At 43.6% G+C, this 18,301-nt stretch overlaps 1 protein-coding gene and 1 pseudogene across 1 annotated transcript; one reads left to right on the plus strand and one right to left on the minus strand.

Moving 5' to 3' along the window:
* Window positions 1-3,266: 3,266 nt before the first annotated feature.
* LOC126611880 (uncharacterized) lies at window positions 3,267-13,480 on the minus strand (annotated as a pseudogene).
* A 1,573-nt stretch (window positions 13,481-15,053) lies between these two features.
* On the plus strand, window positions 15,054-18,017 carry LOC126612172 (uncharacterized). The gene is made up of 4 exons (XM_050280508.1): window positions 15,054-15,643; window positions 16,495-16,578; window positions 16,644-16,733; window positions 17,423-18,017. The coding sequence occupies exons 1-4, from the start codon at window positions 15,230-15,232 to the stop codon at window positions 17,675-17,677; spliced, it is 843 nt and encodes a 280-aa protein (XP_050136465.1). The 5' UTR covers window positions 15,054-15,229; the 3' UTR covers window positions 17,678-18,017.
* Window positions 18,018-18,301: the final 284 nt, after the last annotated feature.

Genomic DNA, 18,301 nt, shown 5'->3' on the forward strand with positions numbered 1-18,301 from the left:
TGTTGTTGGTCCAAAGGGCCGTCAGGGCTTGATCTTGGGATAAACAGTTGTGCAGATTTGTTGACGTCGTGGATCCAAAGGGCCGTCGGGGCTTGATCTATGGATGAACGAATGATGAACGATGGACACTTTCTTCAAGGGCCGTCGAGGCTTGGTCTTGAATCAGTGGAAGTTCTTCAAAGACCGTTGGGGCTTGATGTTGAATGAGGATTTGACGAAGAACGAAGAGAGCTCTCTTGATCCTTCGGGATTTTCTTGGGAGCTTTTGAGTTGCAAAGCTTCAAGGTTGTGGTATGAGGTGAATTGGTTATCAATTGGTGTCCCAAAATGAATGCCTTGGCCTCCTATTTATAGAATTCCAAAACTTGATTTTTTGGATTTAAATAATTAGATGAAATAAATCATTTCTGCCAGGTGTTGACACGTGTCCCGTTTGATGACTTTTTCGATTTATTTTGATTTTTCGTTTATTCACATGCTATGTGTAAAATTTATGTGACACATAAACATTGAAATTTTAATTATTGATCAACATTTATTTTACCGAAATTTCGATGTCTACAAATGCCCCCACTTCAAGGCGCGTCGTATACATGTGCTTGTCACGTGTAGAAGATGCGTTTTGAAGTCCCTTACTGCAGATGTTGATCCAAGGGCCGTTGAGGCTTGATCTTGAACTGGGTTGGTGATTTCTTCAAGGGCCGTTGGGGCTTGATCTTGAACTTTGTTTGAAATTTCTTCAAAAGCCATTGAGGCTTGATCTTGAAGGTTGAAATTGGACCACAAGGAGCTTCATGTGGTAGATGATCTTTCGCTTTGGTAGTGGGTGAATCGGCACGTATTTTGTTGCGCTTGTTGACTTTCCACAGCTTTGATCTTGAACTGGTTCAGAGGATTTTCTGGTTTCCTCCAATTGTTGACTTTCCACAGCTTTGATCTTGAACTGGATCGGAGGACTTTCTGGTTTCCTCCAATTGTTGACTTTCCACAGGCTTATTCTTGAACTGGGTTGGAGGATTTTTTTTGGTTTCCTCCAATTGTTGACTTTCCACAGACCGTTGCGCTTATTGACTTTCCACAGGCCATTAGTTCTTAAATTACCCGCAGGAAGTTCTTTCGCCTAGCAGAAGTGGTGGCAACCTTTTGCCTTTAAATGGTCCTTCAAAGCATCACTTTTCAGCCACTCATCCGTGCTTTGCAGCTTCAATGTAAAGAGCCAACACCATATCAACTGTTTTGAAATATTTGCTGAGGAAATTCGAGATCCGTCAACAGTTGAAGATGAGTACTCGAGAGCAACGCTAGGTAAGCAACCAGGCAAAGGTTCCTGGCAATCAGTTCCTGATCGGACATTTAATTTCAGGTTCCGACTGATTGCTTCCTTTCTCCTTGTTCTGCAGGCAAGAACAAAGGCAAAGGAAATGATAGGGAAAAAACATGATATGAGATACCTTTGCTTTCGACCCCGATGATATAAGATACTTTTGCTTTTGAAGAAGTAGCGGATGATCAACACATGTGTTTGTTGAGCTTGTCTCCACATGCTTCGATGCATCATTTTCATTCGCCTCTTCTGTTCTCCTGGCAGATGTGGTATCTTCTCTAGAAGCATAAGATGTTGAGATAATGGGTACTTCGAGAGCAATGCTAGGTGAGCAATCAGGAAAGATTCCAAGCAGTCGGTTCCTTACCAGGAGCTTGAGTGGAGGTTCCGACATACTGCTTTCTTTATCCTTGTCATCGTAATGAAGAGGGAGGACAAAGAAAATGATAGGGTGAAAGCATGCTATGAGATACTCTTGCTTTCAACCCCAGTGATATGAGATACCTTTGCTTTGATGTGATTTGGCTGAAAAAGCGTTTCCAGGGAGGAAGAAAACTGAGTTTTGGTTGCAGATGCCTTCGGCAAGGAAGAAGAGTCAGGCTGGATGTGTCTCTTGCCATAGAGGTTGGTGGTCGAATTATATGGTGAGCTCCCAACAGCAAGTGGCAGGGTGGATGTGCCTTGTCTCCCATGCTTTGTCGGCCAACAGTCGGGTAGGTGAGTATGATGGACTCCACACGTTTTCAACCTTGTCAGTGATCTCTGGCAAAGTTGCACGTGATAGCCGAAAGCTAAAACTGCGTCTGAAAAGTGTTGACGGATTTTACGCAGGAAAATCCGGGTTTTGAAATTCGAAGAGTGGCGTTTCTTTAATTTTTTTTTTTTTTGAACAAGTGGTTGTGTTGCCTCTTCTTTTTAAAGAGGTGTCAATCATTTTCGACCTGCACGCTTTGAAGATTGCTCGCCTTTGAAAATCGTCCTTGCTGTATTTCTGAGATTTTTTACTCACTCCAACCCTTTTCTTTTACCATCTTTTTGAAAATGGCTAACCCATCTAACATTTGTTTAGATTTGAGTCTTAGCAGTGACGCAGGTGCACCGCGTCAGGGTCATATATGGCGCCTGTCCTTCTCATCTTCTAATGGCCCTCTTACAGTTGAAGACTCTGTAATGAGGGATGCAGCAACGGCTACAGTTGTAGCTAGAAACCTTATCACTCCTAAAGATAATAGGATACTTTCACAACGGTCCGATGAATTAACTGTTCGAGAGTCCCAGGCTCTCAGTGTCCAGTGTGCGAACTCTGTTTCCAACATGGGCCAACGCTTACTTGTTCGAACTCGCCAGGTTGAATCATTGACAGCCGAGGTGCTAGTTCTTAATCAAGTGATCAGACAGCTGAAGTATGAGAATAGAGAGTTGCATGTGCTTGCAAATAATTATTCGACGAGCATGAAGATGAAGCTTGATCAGTTGCTGGACTCCGAAGGTCGGATTCTAAGTGACAATCAGAGATTTGTGGATGTATTCCAGAGGGACCTTTTGCCTTCGTCATCTGAAGTTCGACCAGGTATTGAGGCTCCGAATAATCCATCCCCAATGCCTCCCTCTTCTAGGGTTCCGCCGAGTACTAAGGCTTCAAGTACTGAGGCTTCACATAAGTCGCCGAGTATTAAGGTTTCAAGTACTGAGGCTTCACATAAGTCGCCGAGTACTAAGGCTTCAAGTACTGAGGCTTCACATAAGTGACATTTGTGAAGGCTTCCTTTTTTATTTTTTATTTTTTTTTATTTTTTTTTTACGCAATTGTAATTTCTTAGAGATATCAATGGACATGCTTTATTTTATTCAGTATGTTGTGCTAAAACATATATCTGACTAAGATGTGTTACCCCTTTTTTTTTTTTTTTTTTTTTTTTTTATTTAGATGGTGCCTGATGCACACTATTCTTTTACTCCCTATTTTTTAGACGGAAATTCGTCGTCTTCCCCCTGCTTTCTTCCTTTCAATTATTCTGTCTCCACCACCTATTTCCTTTTTCATACTTGCTAATAGTAGCATACACCATGACCTGTCTTTCTTGCTTTTTATCATTTCCTTTGGATGGTGCTTGTCAATCACTTCTTTTCTTTGCTTTCGGTGACTGGCCACCATTTGAAAACCCTTTTTTTTTTTTTTTTTTTTTTTTTCTTTATATATGGTGCTTTGTAGAGATGGAACTCGACGGACAGTGAGTTGCAGTCGAGGCTTCATGACCGGCTAGTCGTTTGACGGCGGTTTATTGAAGTTCTTCGTCATTGTTGTTTGTCACGGACGGAGAGAAGGCCTTTGGGTGTGAGTTGACAAACTTTGGTTTTGTTAATCACATTCACAGGCAGCAACAAAGGCAAGCAGATGTGAGTTGACAAACTTTGGTTTTGTCAATCACATTCAAAGGCAGCAGCCATGGCGGAGGTGCAGAAGTAGCTGGAGCTTGACGTCCTGGAGAAGCGTGGGTGATTCGAGCATCAAGCCCAACTCGGAAACCGACGGCGGGGAGCAAAAATGAAGGTGAAGCAGCAGCCTGTTCATCATTGACCACGGGAGATCAAACTCTGAGCCACCTCAAACCATCCCTTACTGGCAGCATAATGACGGGCAGGTCAACCGCCGCCCGTCTTCATCCGTGCTGTTTATCACACTTGTCAATTCATCAGCATCAAACATCAGCTGCACTACCTCGGAGTGACCTGAAGAGACAGCGACGCTGAGGAGAGAGAGAGAAGGTGGAAGAGTAGAGATAGCTGACTGATCCCCGGAGAGCCTGAGCTTCTTCCTGCCCGCCTCGCCATCTTCCACTGATTTTTTTTTTTGCTTCTTTTGCTGTTGACGTTTAAATTCATTACTTCTCTTCTTATCAGCTTTGGATCGCTCTAATTGATGAACCCTTTTCTGTAGTGGATCAAATGGGGTAATCAGCCTCAAGCTTGAACTCTTGAACGTACCTTATTACGGCTTTCAGTGCAACAAGCTCTTTTGCATTAACATCATCCTTCAGTAAGCTGGAAGACATGAATAAAGCGTACATCATCAATTTTCTTCCCATCGCTGACCATTGATTCAACAAGTCCTGGCATTTTGTGTGTTAAACCAAGAGAGCGGCAGAGCTTAAGTGTCTGCCTGCAGTGAGCAACTGCAAGAACAAACTTGCAGATTTCGTCTTTATCAAACTCAGAAGCAATCCCAAAAGTAGCGAGGAGTTGCCAGAATGCCTCTGCTTCCACTCATCAGCAATTGCTTTGGCTTGTTGCTTTGGTTATCCCATCATCCACAGGTTTTGAAGTTGTTGGCTGGTGAATGACTTGTGCCTAAAAAAAAATAGCAGCAACAGCTGCATCTTTTAGCTCCTGCACTCAATCCAAAAGGTCTTGCTCTTTAGCAATAACAGCTGCCTCTCTCTCCGCAAGTGAAGCACATGTTTCAACTTCCTGCTCCGCAAATTTCTTCTCCTTGGCTTCAAGCTCTTCAAAATTCTTCCTCAATGTTCTCTCAAGGTTGCGGAAATGCTCTTCAATTTCTTCCCACTGAACCTGGTCTTCAGAAGTATCATTGTGTGCATTTAGTTCCAGTAATGCGTCACCAAGCTGATCGATTAGAGAGCTTGGTGCATCGCGTTCCAGAACTTGTTTCACATCAACCATGCAAATCTACACCCGAGAATGATTCACACAGAATGCCTAAACAGGTCTGAGAGGGAGAGGAAGTGATCTCAAAGGTCGCGACTCTTGGAATTGCAGGTGGAATTTGATCGAACACTTGGTGTGCATAATAGGGGCTGGAGAATGAGGTCCGCTTGCTCTGGGTGTGCGCACCATGTCTAGTAGGTGGGGTTCGGGTGAAGTGTGGATGCAGGAGATTGGCGGCGTATTGTTCTTTGGTGAGACTTTTGGCGCCCATGAGCGCGATCGCGACGGTGTCGCCGAAGACCATTTGGATGGCGGTGGAGGTGACCGGAGCCAAATCGAAGGGGCAGAGTTCTCGCTCCACTGGCAAATACACGTTCATGTCCCAGAGGGAGGCAAGGGCATTGCCGTCAACGGAGGTGACAGAGATGAGAAAGGCGCCTTTGGCCTTGGCGCAGTGGACGAGGCGGAGGAGCTCCTTGGTGGTGCCGGATTTGCTGAAGAGGACCAAAAAGTCGATTTTGGAGAGGGCGTCGATGTCGTCGTGGAGGGCGTCGAGAGGGGAGAGAAAGCCGGAGCGGATGCCGAGGGAGACGAGGATCTAGGAGATCTTGTGGGCGACGAAGCCGGACTTGCCGACGCCGGAGAAAAAATATAGTGGCGCCGGCGGAGGATTGAAGGAGGAGGGTGCGGGTGAAGGCCAGTGTCTGGGGCAGGTCCAGGTGCTGGAAGAAGAAGTTGAGGTGGCTCTGTTGGGATTTGAAAAGGTTTAGGAGGGTAGTTTCGTCAATGCAGGAGGAGGAAGAAGGTTGCTGCAGGGCGTTGAGCTGCTGCGGCCATTATTCTCACGGCGTTGAAGAAGGATCTCTGAGATGGTGAAAGGATGAGCACGGGAAGAAGATGGCTGCGGTGCAGGATCTGTTAGATGGTGGTGTGATGGGAGATCCGACTGGACTTAGATCGAAGCCTGTGTCTTTTGGAGGGACATGGCCTAGCGTGGGCTGTGGCCTGGATTTGGACAATAGGCTTGGGCCTGGTCACTGCCACTTGGGTTTGGATGACCTCCTTTTGATGGGCTGGCTGGATAGAGGTCATATATATATATATATATATATGTATATAAAAGGAATCTGTATTTATTTATTTTTTTTTTCTTTTTTCTTTTTTTTTAATAAAATAAATTTGTAATAACATTGACCTTCATCAATGAAACACTTATTTATTATCATTATTATTATTATTATTATTATTATTATTATTATTATTATTATTATTATTATTATTATTATTATTATTATTTTAAATACATAGTAATCACATATGTATTTTTTTTTTTGTAATGAAATTGACTTTCATTAATAAAACATTTTTTTTTTATTTTGATGTGACTGAACTCGAAATTTAATGTTCGAGCTGCCTACGTACCCCATATAGCATTCCAAGTGTTGTTGAGCTTCGAGCCTTCTTTCGTCGAGTGCTTCCAACTCTTGAAGGCGCAACTTTGCATTCTCCTTCTCAGTCAAGCCTTCTTGTATAGCCATTCTCAATAAGGGGATTTGAATTTCGAGCGGTAGAACAACTTCCACACCATATACAAGAGAATAAGACGTAGCTTGGGTAGGAGTCCTATGTGTCGTCCGATATGCCCAAAGTGCTTCGCTTATTCTTTCGTGCCAGTCTCTCTTTGTTCGGCCGATCACTTTCTTTAAGAGATTGCACAATGTTTTGTTGAATGCTTCTGCAAGACCGTTGGCCAGGGCATGATACATGGAAGACTTATGCTGCTTGAACTTGTATTTCTCACATAGCTCATCCACGAGTCGGTTGGAGAATTGCTTTCCGTTGTCAGTGATGATGTAGCGAGGCACCCCATATCGGTGGATGATGTGCTCCTTGATGAAACGGACGACAGTTTCCTTCTTTACTTCCCTTAGTGGTATGGCTTCAGCCCATTTAGAGAAGTAATCTGTTGCAGCTAGGATGTAAGCTTCTCCTGCAGATGATTTCGGAGTAATTGGTCCTACGACGTCCAATCCCCATGCATCGAATGGCCATGAAGCGGTTGTAGGGTGTAATGGCTCAGGTGGTTGGTGTATGAAGTTGGCATGGAATTGGCAGGCTTGGCACCTTTTGGCATGTTCCAGGCAGTCCTTCACCATAGTTGGCCAGTAGTAACCCATTCTTTTGAGCTGGAAATGTAGCTTTGGTCCATATTGATGCGCCCCGCATACGCCCGAGTGTGCTTCTTCCATGGCTTGATTAACTTCTTCCTCACCTAGGCATCTCAGAAGTACTCATTCGAAAGAGCGTCGGTAGAGTGTTTCTTTGTAATAGAGGAAGCAAGGTGCTCGTCGACGTATTTCAGAGCGGTGTTTAGGATCATTTGGAAGTTTTCCATGCTTTAAGTAATCGATCAGCGGTTGTCTCCACTTTTCAACATCGACTGGAAGTACTGAGATGACATTTGTATCATCTAGTAGCATTTCAGTGACGAGGGGGATCACCCATCTTTGGCAGACTGGCACGTCTGCCACTTCGTCTTCTCCTAATGTCATGCTTGAGGCTAGGTTGGCAAGAGCGTCTGCCATTTGATTTTCTTTTCTTGGCACATGCTTTAGTGTCACAGTCTCAAACTCTTGTAGTAGTTGAGTTGCCAGCCGGAAGTATGGGATGAGATCATCTTTCTTCACCTCATATTCAGTTAAAAGTTTATTGATTATGAGCTTGGAGTCGCCAAATATCTCAAGGGCTGTGATTCCTATATTGATCGCCATTTGGAGTCCGATGATCAGTGCTTGGTACTCAGCGACATTATTGGAGCATAATTCGCTTAGTTGAAAGGAATAAGGTAATATATGCCTTTGCGGCGACATGAATACTACTCCTGCCCCTGCTTCGTATGCTCGTGCAGATCCGTTGAAGAACATCGTCCATGTCGGGAAGATGTCGATGTAGAACACTTCCTCGCCAGGCAAGTCGTCTGAGATTTTCCAATCAGCTGGGATTGGGTGATCGGCAAGAAAGTCTGCCAGCGCTTGTCCCTTTACGGCTTTAGCTAGGACGTAGATGATCTCATATTGGTTAAGAAGCAGCGCCCATTTAGCGAGTCGCCCTGTCAAGACGGGTTTGGACATGACGTATTTGACTGGGTCAACTTTTGCAACCAAGTGGATGGTGTAAGCATGCATGTAATGCCTGAGTTTCTGGATGGCGAACACCAAGGCAAGGCACATCTTTTCTATTGGGGAGTAGTTCAACTCGGCGCCGGTGAGGGTTCGGCTGAGGTAGTAAAGCGCTCATTCTTTCTGGGATTCATTCTCTTGCGCCAAGAGTGCTCCAACTGAACTTTCCTGAGCGGCGATGTACAATATGAGTGGTTTCCCCGGCACAGGCGCCCCCAAGACAGGTGGACTTGACAAATACTTTTTTATGCTTTCAAAAGCATTGTGGCATGCTTCGTCCCATACAAACGGAACATCCTTCTTCATGAGTCGGCTGAACGGTTGACAACGCCCTGCAAGGTTAGAGATGAAGCGTCTGATGAAGGCTAGCCGTCCTTGTAGACTTTTCAGCTCGTACAGGTTTCTTGGCTCAGGCATGCTTTGAATGGCCTTGATTTTTTATTGGTCCACTTCAATACCACGGTGCTTGACAATGAAGCCGAGGAACTTTCCGGAGGTGACGCCAAACGCACATTTTAAGGGGTTCATCTTGAGGTTGTATTTTCGCAGCCTTTCAAACACTACTCGTAAATCCTTCAAGTGATCTGATCTTTTCTTTGTTTTGACCACCACATCGTCCACATAACATTCTACATTCTTGTGTAGCATGTCATTGAAGATTTTCTGCATTGCGCGTTGATATGTAGCTCCAGCGTTCTTTAGACCAAAGGGCATCACCTTGTAACAGTAGATACCTTTTGGAGTACGGAATGCTGTTAGTTCCTCGTATTCGAGAGCCATACGAATTTGATTGTATCCAGAAGAGCCGTCCATGAATGACAATGCCTCGTGGCCAGTGGTTGCGTCCACCATGATTTCGATGATTGGCAAGGGGAAGTCGTCCTTTGGACAAGCGTCGTTGAGGTCCCAAAAGTCTACGCAAACACGTATTTGTCCAGATTTCTTAAGGACGATGACGATGTTGGAGATCCACTTGGGGTATTGCACCTCTTGAATGAATCCTGCTTCGATTAGCTTGTCAATCTCTGCCTCGATTTGTGGAATGAGCTCGGATTGATATCGCCTTTGAGTTTGCTTTATTGGTCGTGTTCCAGGCTTGACTGCAAGATGATGCACAACGATGACAGGGTCAAGGCCGGGCATTTCTTTGTAAGTCCAGGCAAAGACGTCTTTGTACTCTGATAGCAGTTGGTAGTACTCATCTATCTCGTCTGTTCTTAGCAGTGCACTTACAAAGATAGGTTTTTGCTCCTCTTTTGTGCCCAAGTTAAGCTCCCTAAGATCGTCAACCGTGGCTTGCCCCCCATCCTCAAGTTGTGGTGGTGCAGCAGTGACATCTTCTTCAGGGGTCTCGTCTTCTTTGCCTTCTTGGATCGTGATGTGGAAGACATCTTGGACTTCCTCTTTAGTGTCGTCCTCTTGGGTTTGTTGGTATGCAGATTGTCCAGTATGGATGATGGTGCGCCTTCTTACTATCAGTGGTCCATTTGCGTCAACCTCCAAGATTGCTTGACGCTTCATCCTTGAAGGAATTGAGCTTCGAATATCGCCTTTTTCTACTAGCCTGTCGAGCTTTTCTTCATTTGACGTTGTTTCCCTATTTCCAGAAAACTTCATGTTGTCTTCAAGTCTTTCCAAAGCTGATTGACGAGGAGGAGAGCTAGCCATGTTGCTTTGTTTATTAGGTTTTGACAACCTTTCAAAAATAGAGCTTCGGGAGGTTGGCCTGTTAAGCCTCTTGAAGACGGAGGTTCGGTTTTGACCACCAATGTGATCAAGGGCTGACGTTCTGGGTCTTGAACGATTCATCCTATCGAAGACTGGCGTTCGAGGGGTGGATTTAGGCTCCTCTTGATCTTGTTCAATGCTCACACTAATATGTTGAGTGCTAGCATTTTTCGCTTGGCTTGAAATCTTCACGGGTGCATTTGGTGTGAAGCCAAGTCCAGCTTTGTTGTTGTTAACTCCGTAACCATGCTTCTTCAACTTCTTTTGAGTCTCGGTGAGGTCACGTTCTTTATTGTTGACGGTGTTTGAAACCTTTCTTCCAGGATTCGAAGAAGAAGCGAAGTCGTACCCAGCTTTTGACATGAGTTTGTAGGCGTTCGGATCAAAACCTTCTTCAGTCCTCTTGGTTGGGAGAAAACTTGGTTCCGCTCTCTTTGGTAGAGCTTTTACGAAGCCTTGTGGTAATCTTGCAACCTTAGCGTTGCTTAGCTGTGTCAGAGGTAGAACTGCATTCATCTTGAGCAACTTTACATTATCCACGTACCGTTGTGCATCGGCTTTACTTGCTTCAGTTTCGAATGGGGATTAACCATTCTTTCTTCTTGACATCGGGATGTATCGAAAAACGGGTGTGTTTAGTACATTTGAGGGCGTCCTACTCCCTTTGGTTGTTGCAGGTTTAGCAAGCTCATCATCGTTCTTGCTTGAAGACGACATGGCTTCTTCTTCTTGCTTCTTGGGCATGGCTTGCCACTCCTGCTTTTTAGGTGTTGCTTTACCCGTGGATTTGATCTCTTTTGGAAGAGCTTCGAGCACCATGTCTTCATCCATGTAGAACTTGGCGTCTGCGAAATGTGATTCAGCTTCGGTGAATGGTTTGGTGTCACCATAGATCACCTTCGCTCCTTCTCGGTAGAATTTTAAGCATTGGTGAAGGGTGGACGGTACTACTCCATTTGTATGGATCCAAGGCCCTCCTAAGAGCAAGCCGTAGGAAGTTCTTGCATCAATCACGTGGAATATCGTGCTTGACTTGAGTTCACCAATAGTCATCTCTACTCGGATCATGCCCATCGCTCTTTGTCCTCCTTGATTAAAACCTTGGATTAATAGACGACTTAGGGACAGTTCATCCGCCTTGATGCCGATTGTAGTCATTGTTGACTTTGGCATGATGTTTATGGCTGATCCACCATCCACAAGCATGCAGTTGACTTTGTGCTCCCTTACGTACCCAGAGACGAAGAGAGGATGGTTGTGAGGCTTGGATCCTAGTAGCAAGTCTTCGTCGGTGAAATGGATTGCGTCCTCAATGGCACAGCATGTGGCACATTCATGTGGTCGAAGCTTCAAGCCTTCGTTCTTGCTTTCTTGCACTTCGTGGTCATTGGGACTTTCCAAGACCGCTGCTAATGCTATTCGCATCTTCTTTGGTAATCGTAGCGCTTCCTCAATGCTAAAGTGTGTTGGCAGACCTTCTTCGAGAGTGAGAGTTTTTTCTCGCTCAGTGGTGATATCTTTGCCTTTTGAAGGTTCTTCTATTTCTACTTCGACCATGTGGCATGCAGCGATAGTGCACTGTTGGAAGAAGTCATTCAGGAAGTACTCGTGCAATGAGATAGGAATGCGTGGCTCTTGCTCCATAGGGTCCCCAACATACATTGGCTTATCAACTTTTACGTTTCTTTTGGGCTTCCTACTGTTGCGGCGATGGTACTTTCTCACTTGTTCCACCCTTTGTCTTGTGGCTTGTGGTTTTGGTTTCCTTGTTTTTTTGTAGGTCACCAATGTCCATCCTTCTTCATCATCGGTATGTGCATCTTGTTCGTTTGCCCCCAGCGATGGTTGCGCAAAAGGTATCGTGCAACTTGAGCATTGATAGGAATGGTCAGGTACTGCTTGGAGAGGCACGGGATCGAAAGATCCAAATGCAATTGTAGTAGTATGTGTCGCGGCTGTGTCTTCGAGGTCGAGCTCGATTCGCCCTTGTTGTACTAGCTTCATGATGAGCTCTTTGAGGACAAAGCATTTACCCACAGGATGGCTCACGATTTTTATGGTACTTGCAGTATTTAGGATCGTTTATGCGATTCATTTCTTCAGGCCGCTTGCATTCGGGTAGCTCGATTACCTTCTTTTCTAGCAAGTCGTCTAACATTGCATCCATGTCTGAGTCAGGAAAAGGGTATACCTTCTGCTCCAATTCCCTCAAGGTACTTTTGTACCTTTCTTGGGTGCGAGGAGGCTCACTTTTCTTTATCTCCTTTGCTTTGGTTTTGGAGGAGATCTTGATAGGCCCGGAGGCGGTCTTGACGGCAGCAGTGCTGACGGTGAACGCTTCATTGGGGGGTTTCTTCCCAGTCTTGTCTACATTTGAGGAGAACACCTTATCCTTCTTAAAGTCGGTGATCGGTTCTTTCTTCCCGTGATGGGCAATACTTAGCTCCATGTCGTGGGCACGGGTGGCTAACTCTTCAAATGTCCGTGGTTTGATGCCTTGAAGGATATAGTGTAACCCCCATTGCATGCCTTGGACGCACATCTCGATTGAAGAGATCTCTGAGAGCCTGTCCTTGCAGTCGAGGCTTAGATTGCGCCATTGGTTGATGTAGTCCACGACTGGCTCATCCCTCAATTGCTTTGTGTTTGTCAGCTCTAGCATGCTCACAGTGCGGCGAGTGCTGTAGAAGCGGTTGAGGAATTCCTTTTCTAATTGCTCCCAACTGTTGATGGACTCAGGCTCTAGGTCCGTGTACCACTCAAAGGCATTTCCTTTTAGCGAGCGTACAAACTGCTTAGCGAGGTAATCCCCTTCTGTCCCCACGTTGTTGCAAGTCTCAATGAAATGGGCGACGTGTTGCTTCGGGTTTCCCTTTCCATCGAACTGCATAAACTTTGGTGGCTGATAACCCCTTGGCATCTTCAAAGCGTCAATTTTCTTGGAGTAGGGTTTTGAGTATAGTACGGAGTCATGTGAACTTCCTTCGTACTGTGCCTTGATGGTGCTGGCGATCATCTCTTGCAGTTGTTGGATAGAGAGAGGTCCCACGAGTGCCTCTGCTTGGCCTGGCTCCGGCTTCACATCGATTTTCTCCACCGAAGGCTCTTCATCCTCGTCGTTTTCCTTCTTTACTGAACCATCCCCTTGCTCGATTTTCACGTTGGGCTTTACATCTAGTTGGTTGACGAGTGCGGCGATTTGCTGGTCTTTTTCTTCCACAATCCGTGTTAGCCTTGCAATTGCTTCATTCATATGAGCCAGCTGCTCATCGATTGAAGTCGCTCCAGTAGTCATGACTTGCATGGCTGAGTTGCCACTTGTGTCGGCATCGGAAAGCATGAAACCAGAGTACTTCCTTGGGCTTTCCTTCTTTGGCGCCTTTAGCGAAGCCAGGGTGATCAAAGGTTCATGCCTCAGGTGCTCTTGTTCCTTCGGCGGAGTTGATGCAGGGGTGGAAGATGCGGCAGAAAGAGCTCTTGCCTTGCTTCGAGTTATGACGCCCGAAGTAACACCGCCTACGGTGATAACGTTCTTGTTCCTTGCATTGGCTGCGAGAACAACTTGAGCCTTCTTTGATGCCATTTGTGCTTTTTGCTGATTCAAAGATAGAGATGAGAGGTAGAGATGGTCCCACTGGGCGTGCCAAATTTGTAAACACGGAATTTCCTGCGATGAACGAGACAAGAAACACGTGTACAAAATAATATTTGTATTGATGATTTAGGGGTTACAATCTCTTCTACAAATTTAGCCTCTGATTCTATCTTTGCAATGGGTGGATTTGATGTTGTTGGTCCAAAGGGCCGTCGGGGCTTGATCTTGGGATAAACAGTTGTGCAGATTTGTTGACATCGTGGATCCAAAGGGCCGTCGGGGCTTGATCTATGGATGAACGAATGATGAACGATGGACACTTTCTTCAAGGGCCGTCGAGGCTTGGTCTTGAATCAGTGGAAGTTCTTCAAAGGCCGTTGGGGCTTGATGTTGAATGAGGATTTGACGAAGAACGAAGAGAGCTCTCTTGATCTTTCGGGATTTGCTTGGGAGCTTTTGAGTTTCAAAGCTTCAAGGTTGTGGTATGAGGTGAATTGGTTATCAATTGGTGTCCCAAAATGAATGCCTTGGCCTCCTATTTATAGAATTCCAAAACTTGATTTTTTGGATTTAAATAATTAGATGAAATAAATCATTTCTGCCAGGTGTTGACACGTGTCCTGTTTGATGACTTTTTCGATTTATTTTGATTTTTCGTTTATTCACATGCTATGTGTAAAATTTATGTGACACAAAAACATTGAAATTTTAATTATTGATCAACATTTATTTTACCGAAATTTCGATGTCTACAGTTACATATGAGTTGGATAATTTGCTTAAGTTACCCGTGGGTGTACGGGGGGTTCTGCACCTCCGGAAGGCAATCTCACAAGAAGAAGAAAATGATAAGTTTACATGTTCCACTTGTACATGGATAAAACTTGAAAGTTGATCCAATACACAATTCTTGTTGCCTTTTTTGAATCATTGCTTGTTACAATTCAAGTAAGTAAACATATCACGTAGATTTAATGAGTTATTTGATCTAATTTGATCTTAATGCTTTATTTGGTGTTATGATCGGAATGAATGGATAACTCATATAGTTTAAGGTACACTTAAGTAGAGATAAAGTGATTTTTCATTTTACCAATACTAAAGGAATCACTATTGAGATTTGAGACCTCGTCAAATTCTAATATGCGCTCTGATTTAATAAAAAAGTCGAAAGCTTTGTTGCTTGTATTCTAATTTGCCACTAGAAAACTACAACAATTGAACACTGTCAACGAGCAAGTGGCTCTTTACCATAATGGTAAAAATGAGTTGAGTTTTTGCATGACGGCGTAAGTTCAAATTCCATCGGTGGCTAATCTAACATTTAATTTAACAAAATCCATTGTTTGACCAACAAAAAAAAAAGAAAAAGGGAACACCAACAACAAAGAAAGTGAAAGAAAAAGAAATGCCTTTTATGTTTTCATTTATTTGTTGTTGGTATTCTGATCCAGAATTTCCTAATCCGGCCATTCTCCGCCGTTGGATTGGATAGATGCCCAATATAACATGATATGACTTTTATTTTGGTTAAATTGAAATGGTTTTGTCGAAAAGATAGAAATTTATTAAAGCCTTTCGACAAAACCATTGCAATTTGCAACGACAACGTTTCAAGCGGTTAAAGCTTTTCGCAGTTTCTTGACAAACCAAGGCCTCCGCCGCCGCTGCCTCCACTTGACTAATCCTCATCCCCCTGGTAATGATTCAGTAATACTACAACTGCAAATCGAAATTATGCTGAGAAGACGACTCCCATCCCTTCTCTCCACCACCATTTTCACCTCCTCAATTCGCACCAAGCCCCCTTTCACCCTCCCCACACCCTCACCCATCCCATCTCAATCCCTACATTTCCTCCCATGCCTAAACCCTAACCCTAGCTTTAGCAATGGCAAAGGGTTTGGATTGCAGGGAGTGAGAGCCTACAGTCTGCTGAGCTTGAACGATCTGAGAGGCAAGGTGCCCAGGAAGCAGAAGACGAGGAAAGGCCGTGGGATTGGCTCTGGTAAAGGCAAGACTGCCGGTCGAGGCCACAAGGGTCAGAAGGCTCGAGGCTCTGGGAAGCTGGGCTTCGAAGGTGGTCAGACTCCGCTGCGTCGTCGTTTGCCCAAGCGTGGCTTTAACAACCCATTTAGTCTCACTTTTCAGGTACCCTATCCTCTTTAATTTCTTCTATGTTTGTATTGTGCATTTCTATTGGTCGAGTTGCGCCGAAGTTATTGGAAAATTTGAATACTTTGTTTCTTCTAGTTGTTATATTCAGAAGCAGTAGCAGATGCATAAACATAACCGCTCAATTGAGATTGATTTAGTTTACAGGAATATGTTGCTTATTAGTCATGTACTCTGTCTATACAATGCGTGCGCATGTGTGCTGACACAGACAACATCAATTTGTAAAAGCCAATAAGTCTATAATAAATACTGAAATACTAAATTTATGCAACCCCGTGAATTATGCAGATCACCCCGGGGGGGGGGGGTCTTATTTTAACTCTGCGAGAAGCTTATATCCCTCCTGATACAGATAGTAAGGAAGTAACTTCCATAGGGGCTCATGGTTAGCTGGTACTGAAGTCAATATTAATTGTCATTATGTTGCTACTTGTTTCTCTGTTGGTACAACGAATGACTCGCACGTTCATTTGATAATTTCCAGTGCTTATGCTCTAAGTTTGATATTTGCTATAGAAAAGTACTTGTTGTTAGTACCCTTTGGTGTAATTGTATGTCTTGCCTCAATGCTTGAGTAGTAGTTACTTTTATACGTACATACATACATGCATACGGATTCCTCAATGCTTGAAAACCATTATGCTCCGGATGTTTTTGTTTTAGATTATTTTTTTTCGGTCAATATTTTTGGTTACATAGCAAACTGATTTTATCATTCCTTTTGACTTTTAATCTATTTAAGCCTTGTTTATATTTCTGAGGGCTGTTAAACATTAACTTTATTTCCATTAATTTTCTGATCTGCGTACATGTCGTTGTGGCAGCCTGTAGGATTAGGAAAAATTGCTACACTTATAAACGCAGGAAAGATTGATTCGTCTGAGTTGATTACAATGAAAACGCTCAAGGTACAGTCAATTGCACTATTTCCTGCATCAACTTTTGTTCAGTCGGGTAATTATTATTACAATAGGATACAGGGGCAATAGGGAAGCAGATTAAAGATGGAGTGCGATTGATGGGACGTGGTGCTGAACAGATCCAATGGCCAATTCATCTAGAGGTATGTATTCATCTGGGCATTACACCTGACATGGACTTGTGTATTATGCGGGTACTCCTGTACTTCTTGCTTCCTCTTCACTGTTTCTAGATTTAAAATTTCTGCCTTTACCTCAAAAGTGTATTTGCTCTTCGTAGCTGGATGATATGATGATATCATCACTGGCATGAGAGTCTCTCACCACTTCAATTTTGTTTTTTGAACCAAGAAGTGGCGATGTCATTTAAATATGATATATAGATTACTGCTAGTTCAATGGTTTGCTGATGTCGTTGTAATTTGTGTTGTTCTTTGTAGTGTTTAGTAACATAACCTTTGATCTCGGTCAAATTTTATCAATAAAAAAACTGTTCAAACTTGATTCTGATAAGGCAGAACCATGATCTGACTGGAAAATGGTGATCATGTTCATTAGTGGAAATTTTGTGATGGCTTGAAATGTTTTCAGGGTATAGAATTATGAAATTACAATAATTAATTGGGCAATAATTAATTTGGCATAGAATTTTGAAATTAGTTTACAAATGAACTATCAGTCCATTACTATTTAGTGGTGGCAGATACTTTTGTACGCTAATTATTTATTATTCACATGGATATGGAGTAAATGCATATGGGTCAGACTTTGGGTTTCATTCCTCTTTTTGTTGCATGCAACTCAAAAATGGACTTACGAGAGAGGTTTGCAGGTATCACGTGTCACCGTAAGGGCAAAGGAAGCTGTTGAAGCTGCAGGTGGGTCTGTTAGAAGAGTGTATTACAACAAGTTGGGCTTTCGAGCATTGCTTAAACCTGAGTGGTTTGAAAAGAAAGGCAGGTTATTGCCGAAAGCAGCTAGACCTCCCCCAAAACAGAAGGATAAAGTTGATAGCATTGGCCGCTTGCCAGCCCCAACGAAACCAATTCCTTTTTCAACTGAAGACAAAGAAGTGGCCTCTACTTGACCGAAGGAGCAAAAATAGTTTGTTCTTATTCAGAGATCTGTACGTTTAGACCCAGTTCCTTCTTCAAAGTGCTTTGCATAAATTGTTCTCCTTCATAAGAAACAGTGAGTTGCAAGGAAAATGATCTGTCGGGATAGATTGAACGAGGAAAGCTTTTTGTGTTGGGTGCGACCTTTATTGCTTTTGATTAGCTGATTTTCTTACATTGTCTTTTGAGTTAATTGTTCTACACTTCTTACTTGCTTGGTGTCCCTTGCTACTTGGGCTGTGAGCGGGAACTTAGCTTCCATGCCCATGAATTGCTGTTGCAATATGATGCCCGTAAGTAATTTTCGGCAAATTACGTGCTTAAATTTTTACAATTTTTCTTTGAGTAGAAGCAAAGAGTTGTACATCCGTCTTTGTGTAAATAATGTTTTTGTTATCTCTTGAGCGAGGGGGTCGGTGATTCAAACTTGGAACCTCTTTCAATATACCGCATAGTGGATTTTCCAAGTTGGTAGAGGTTCCACCAGACTAAGATGGTGGATTCGAAGATTCGAACTTCGTATAACATTGGGAAGAGAAATGCCATTTAGACCAATAGCTTCCAAGTCCTATTGTTCGACATAAATTTTATATAAG

Source organism: Malus sylvestris, chromosome 17, assembly GCF_916048215.2.
Source record: "Malus sylvestris chromosome 17, drMalSylv7.2, whole genome shotgun sequence".
NCBI classification, from domain to species: domain Eukaryota; kingdom Viridiplantae; phylum Streptophyta; class Magnoliopsida; order Rosales; family Rosaceae; genus Malus; species Malus sylvestris.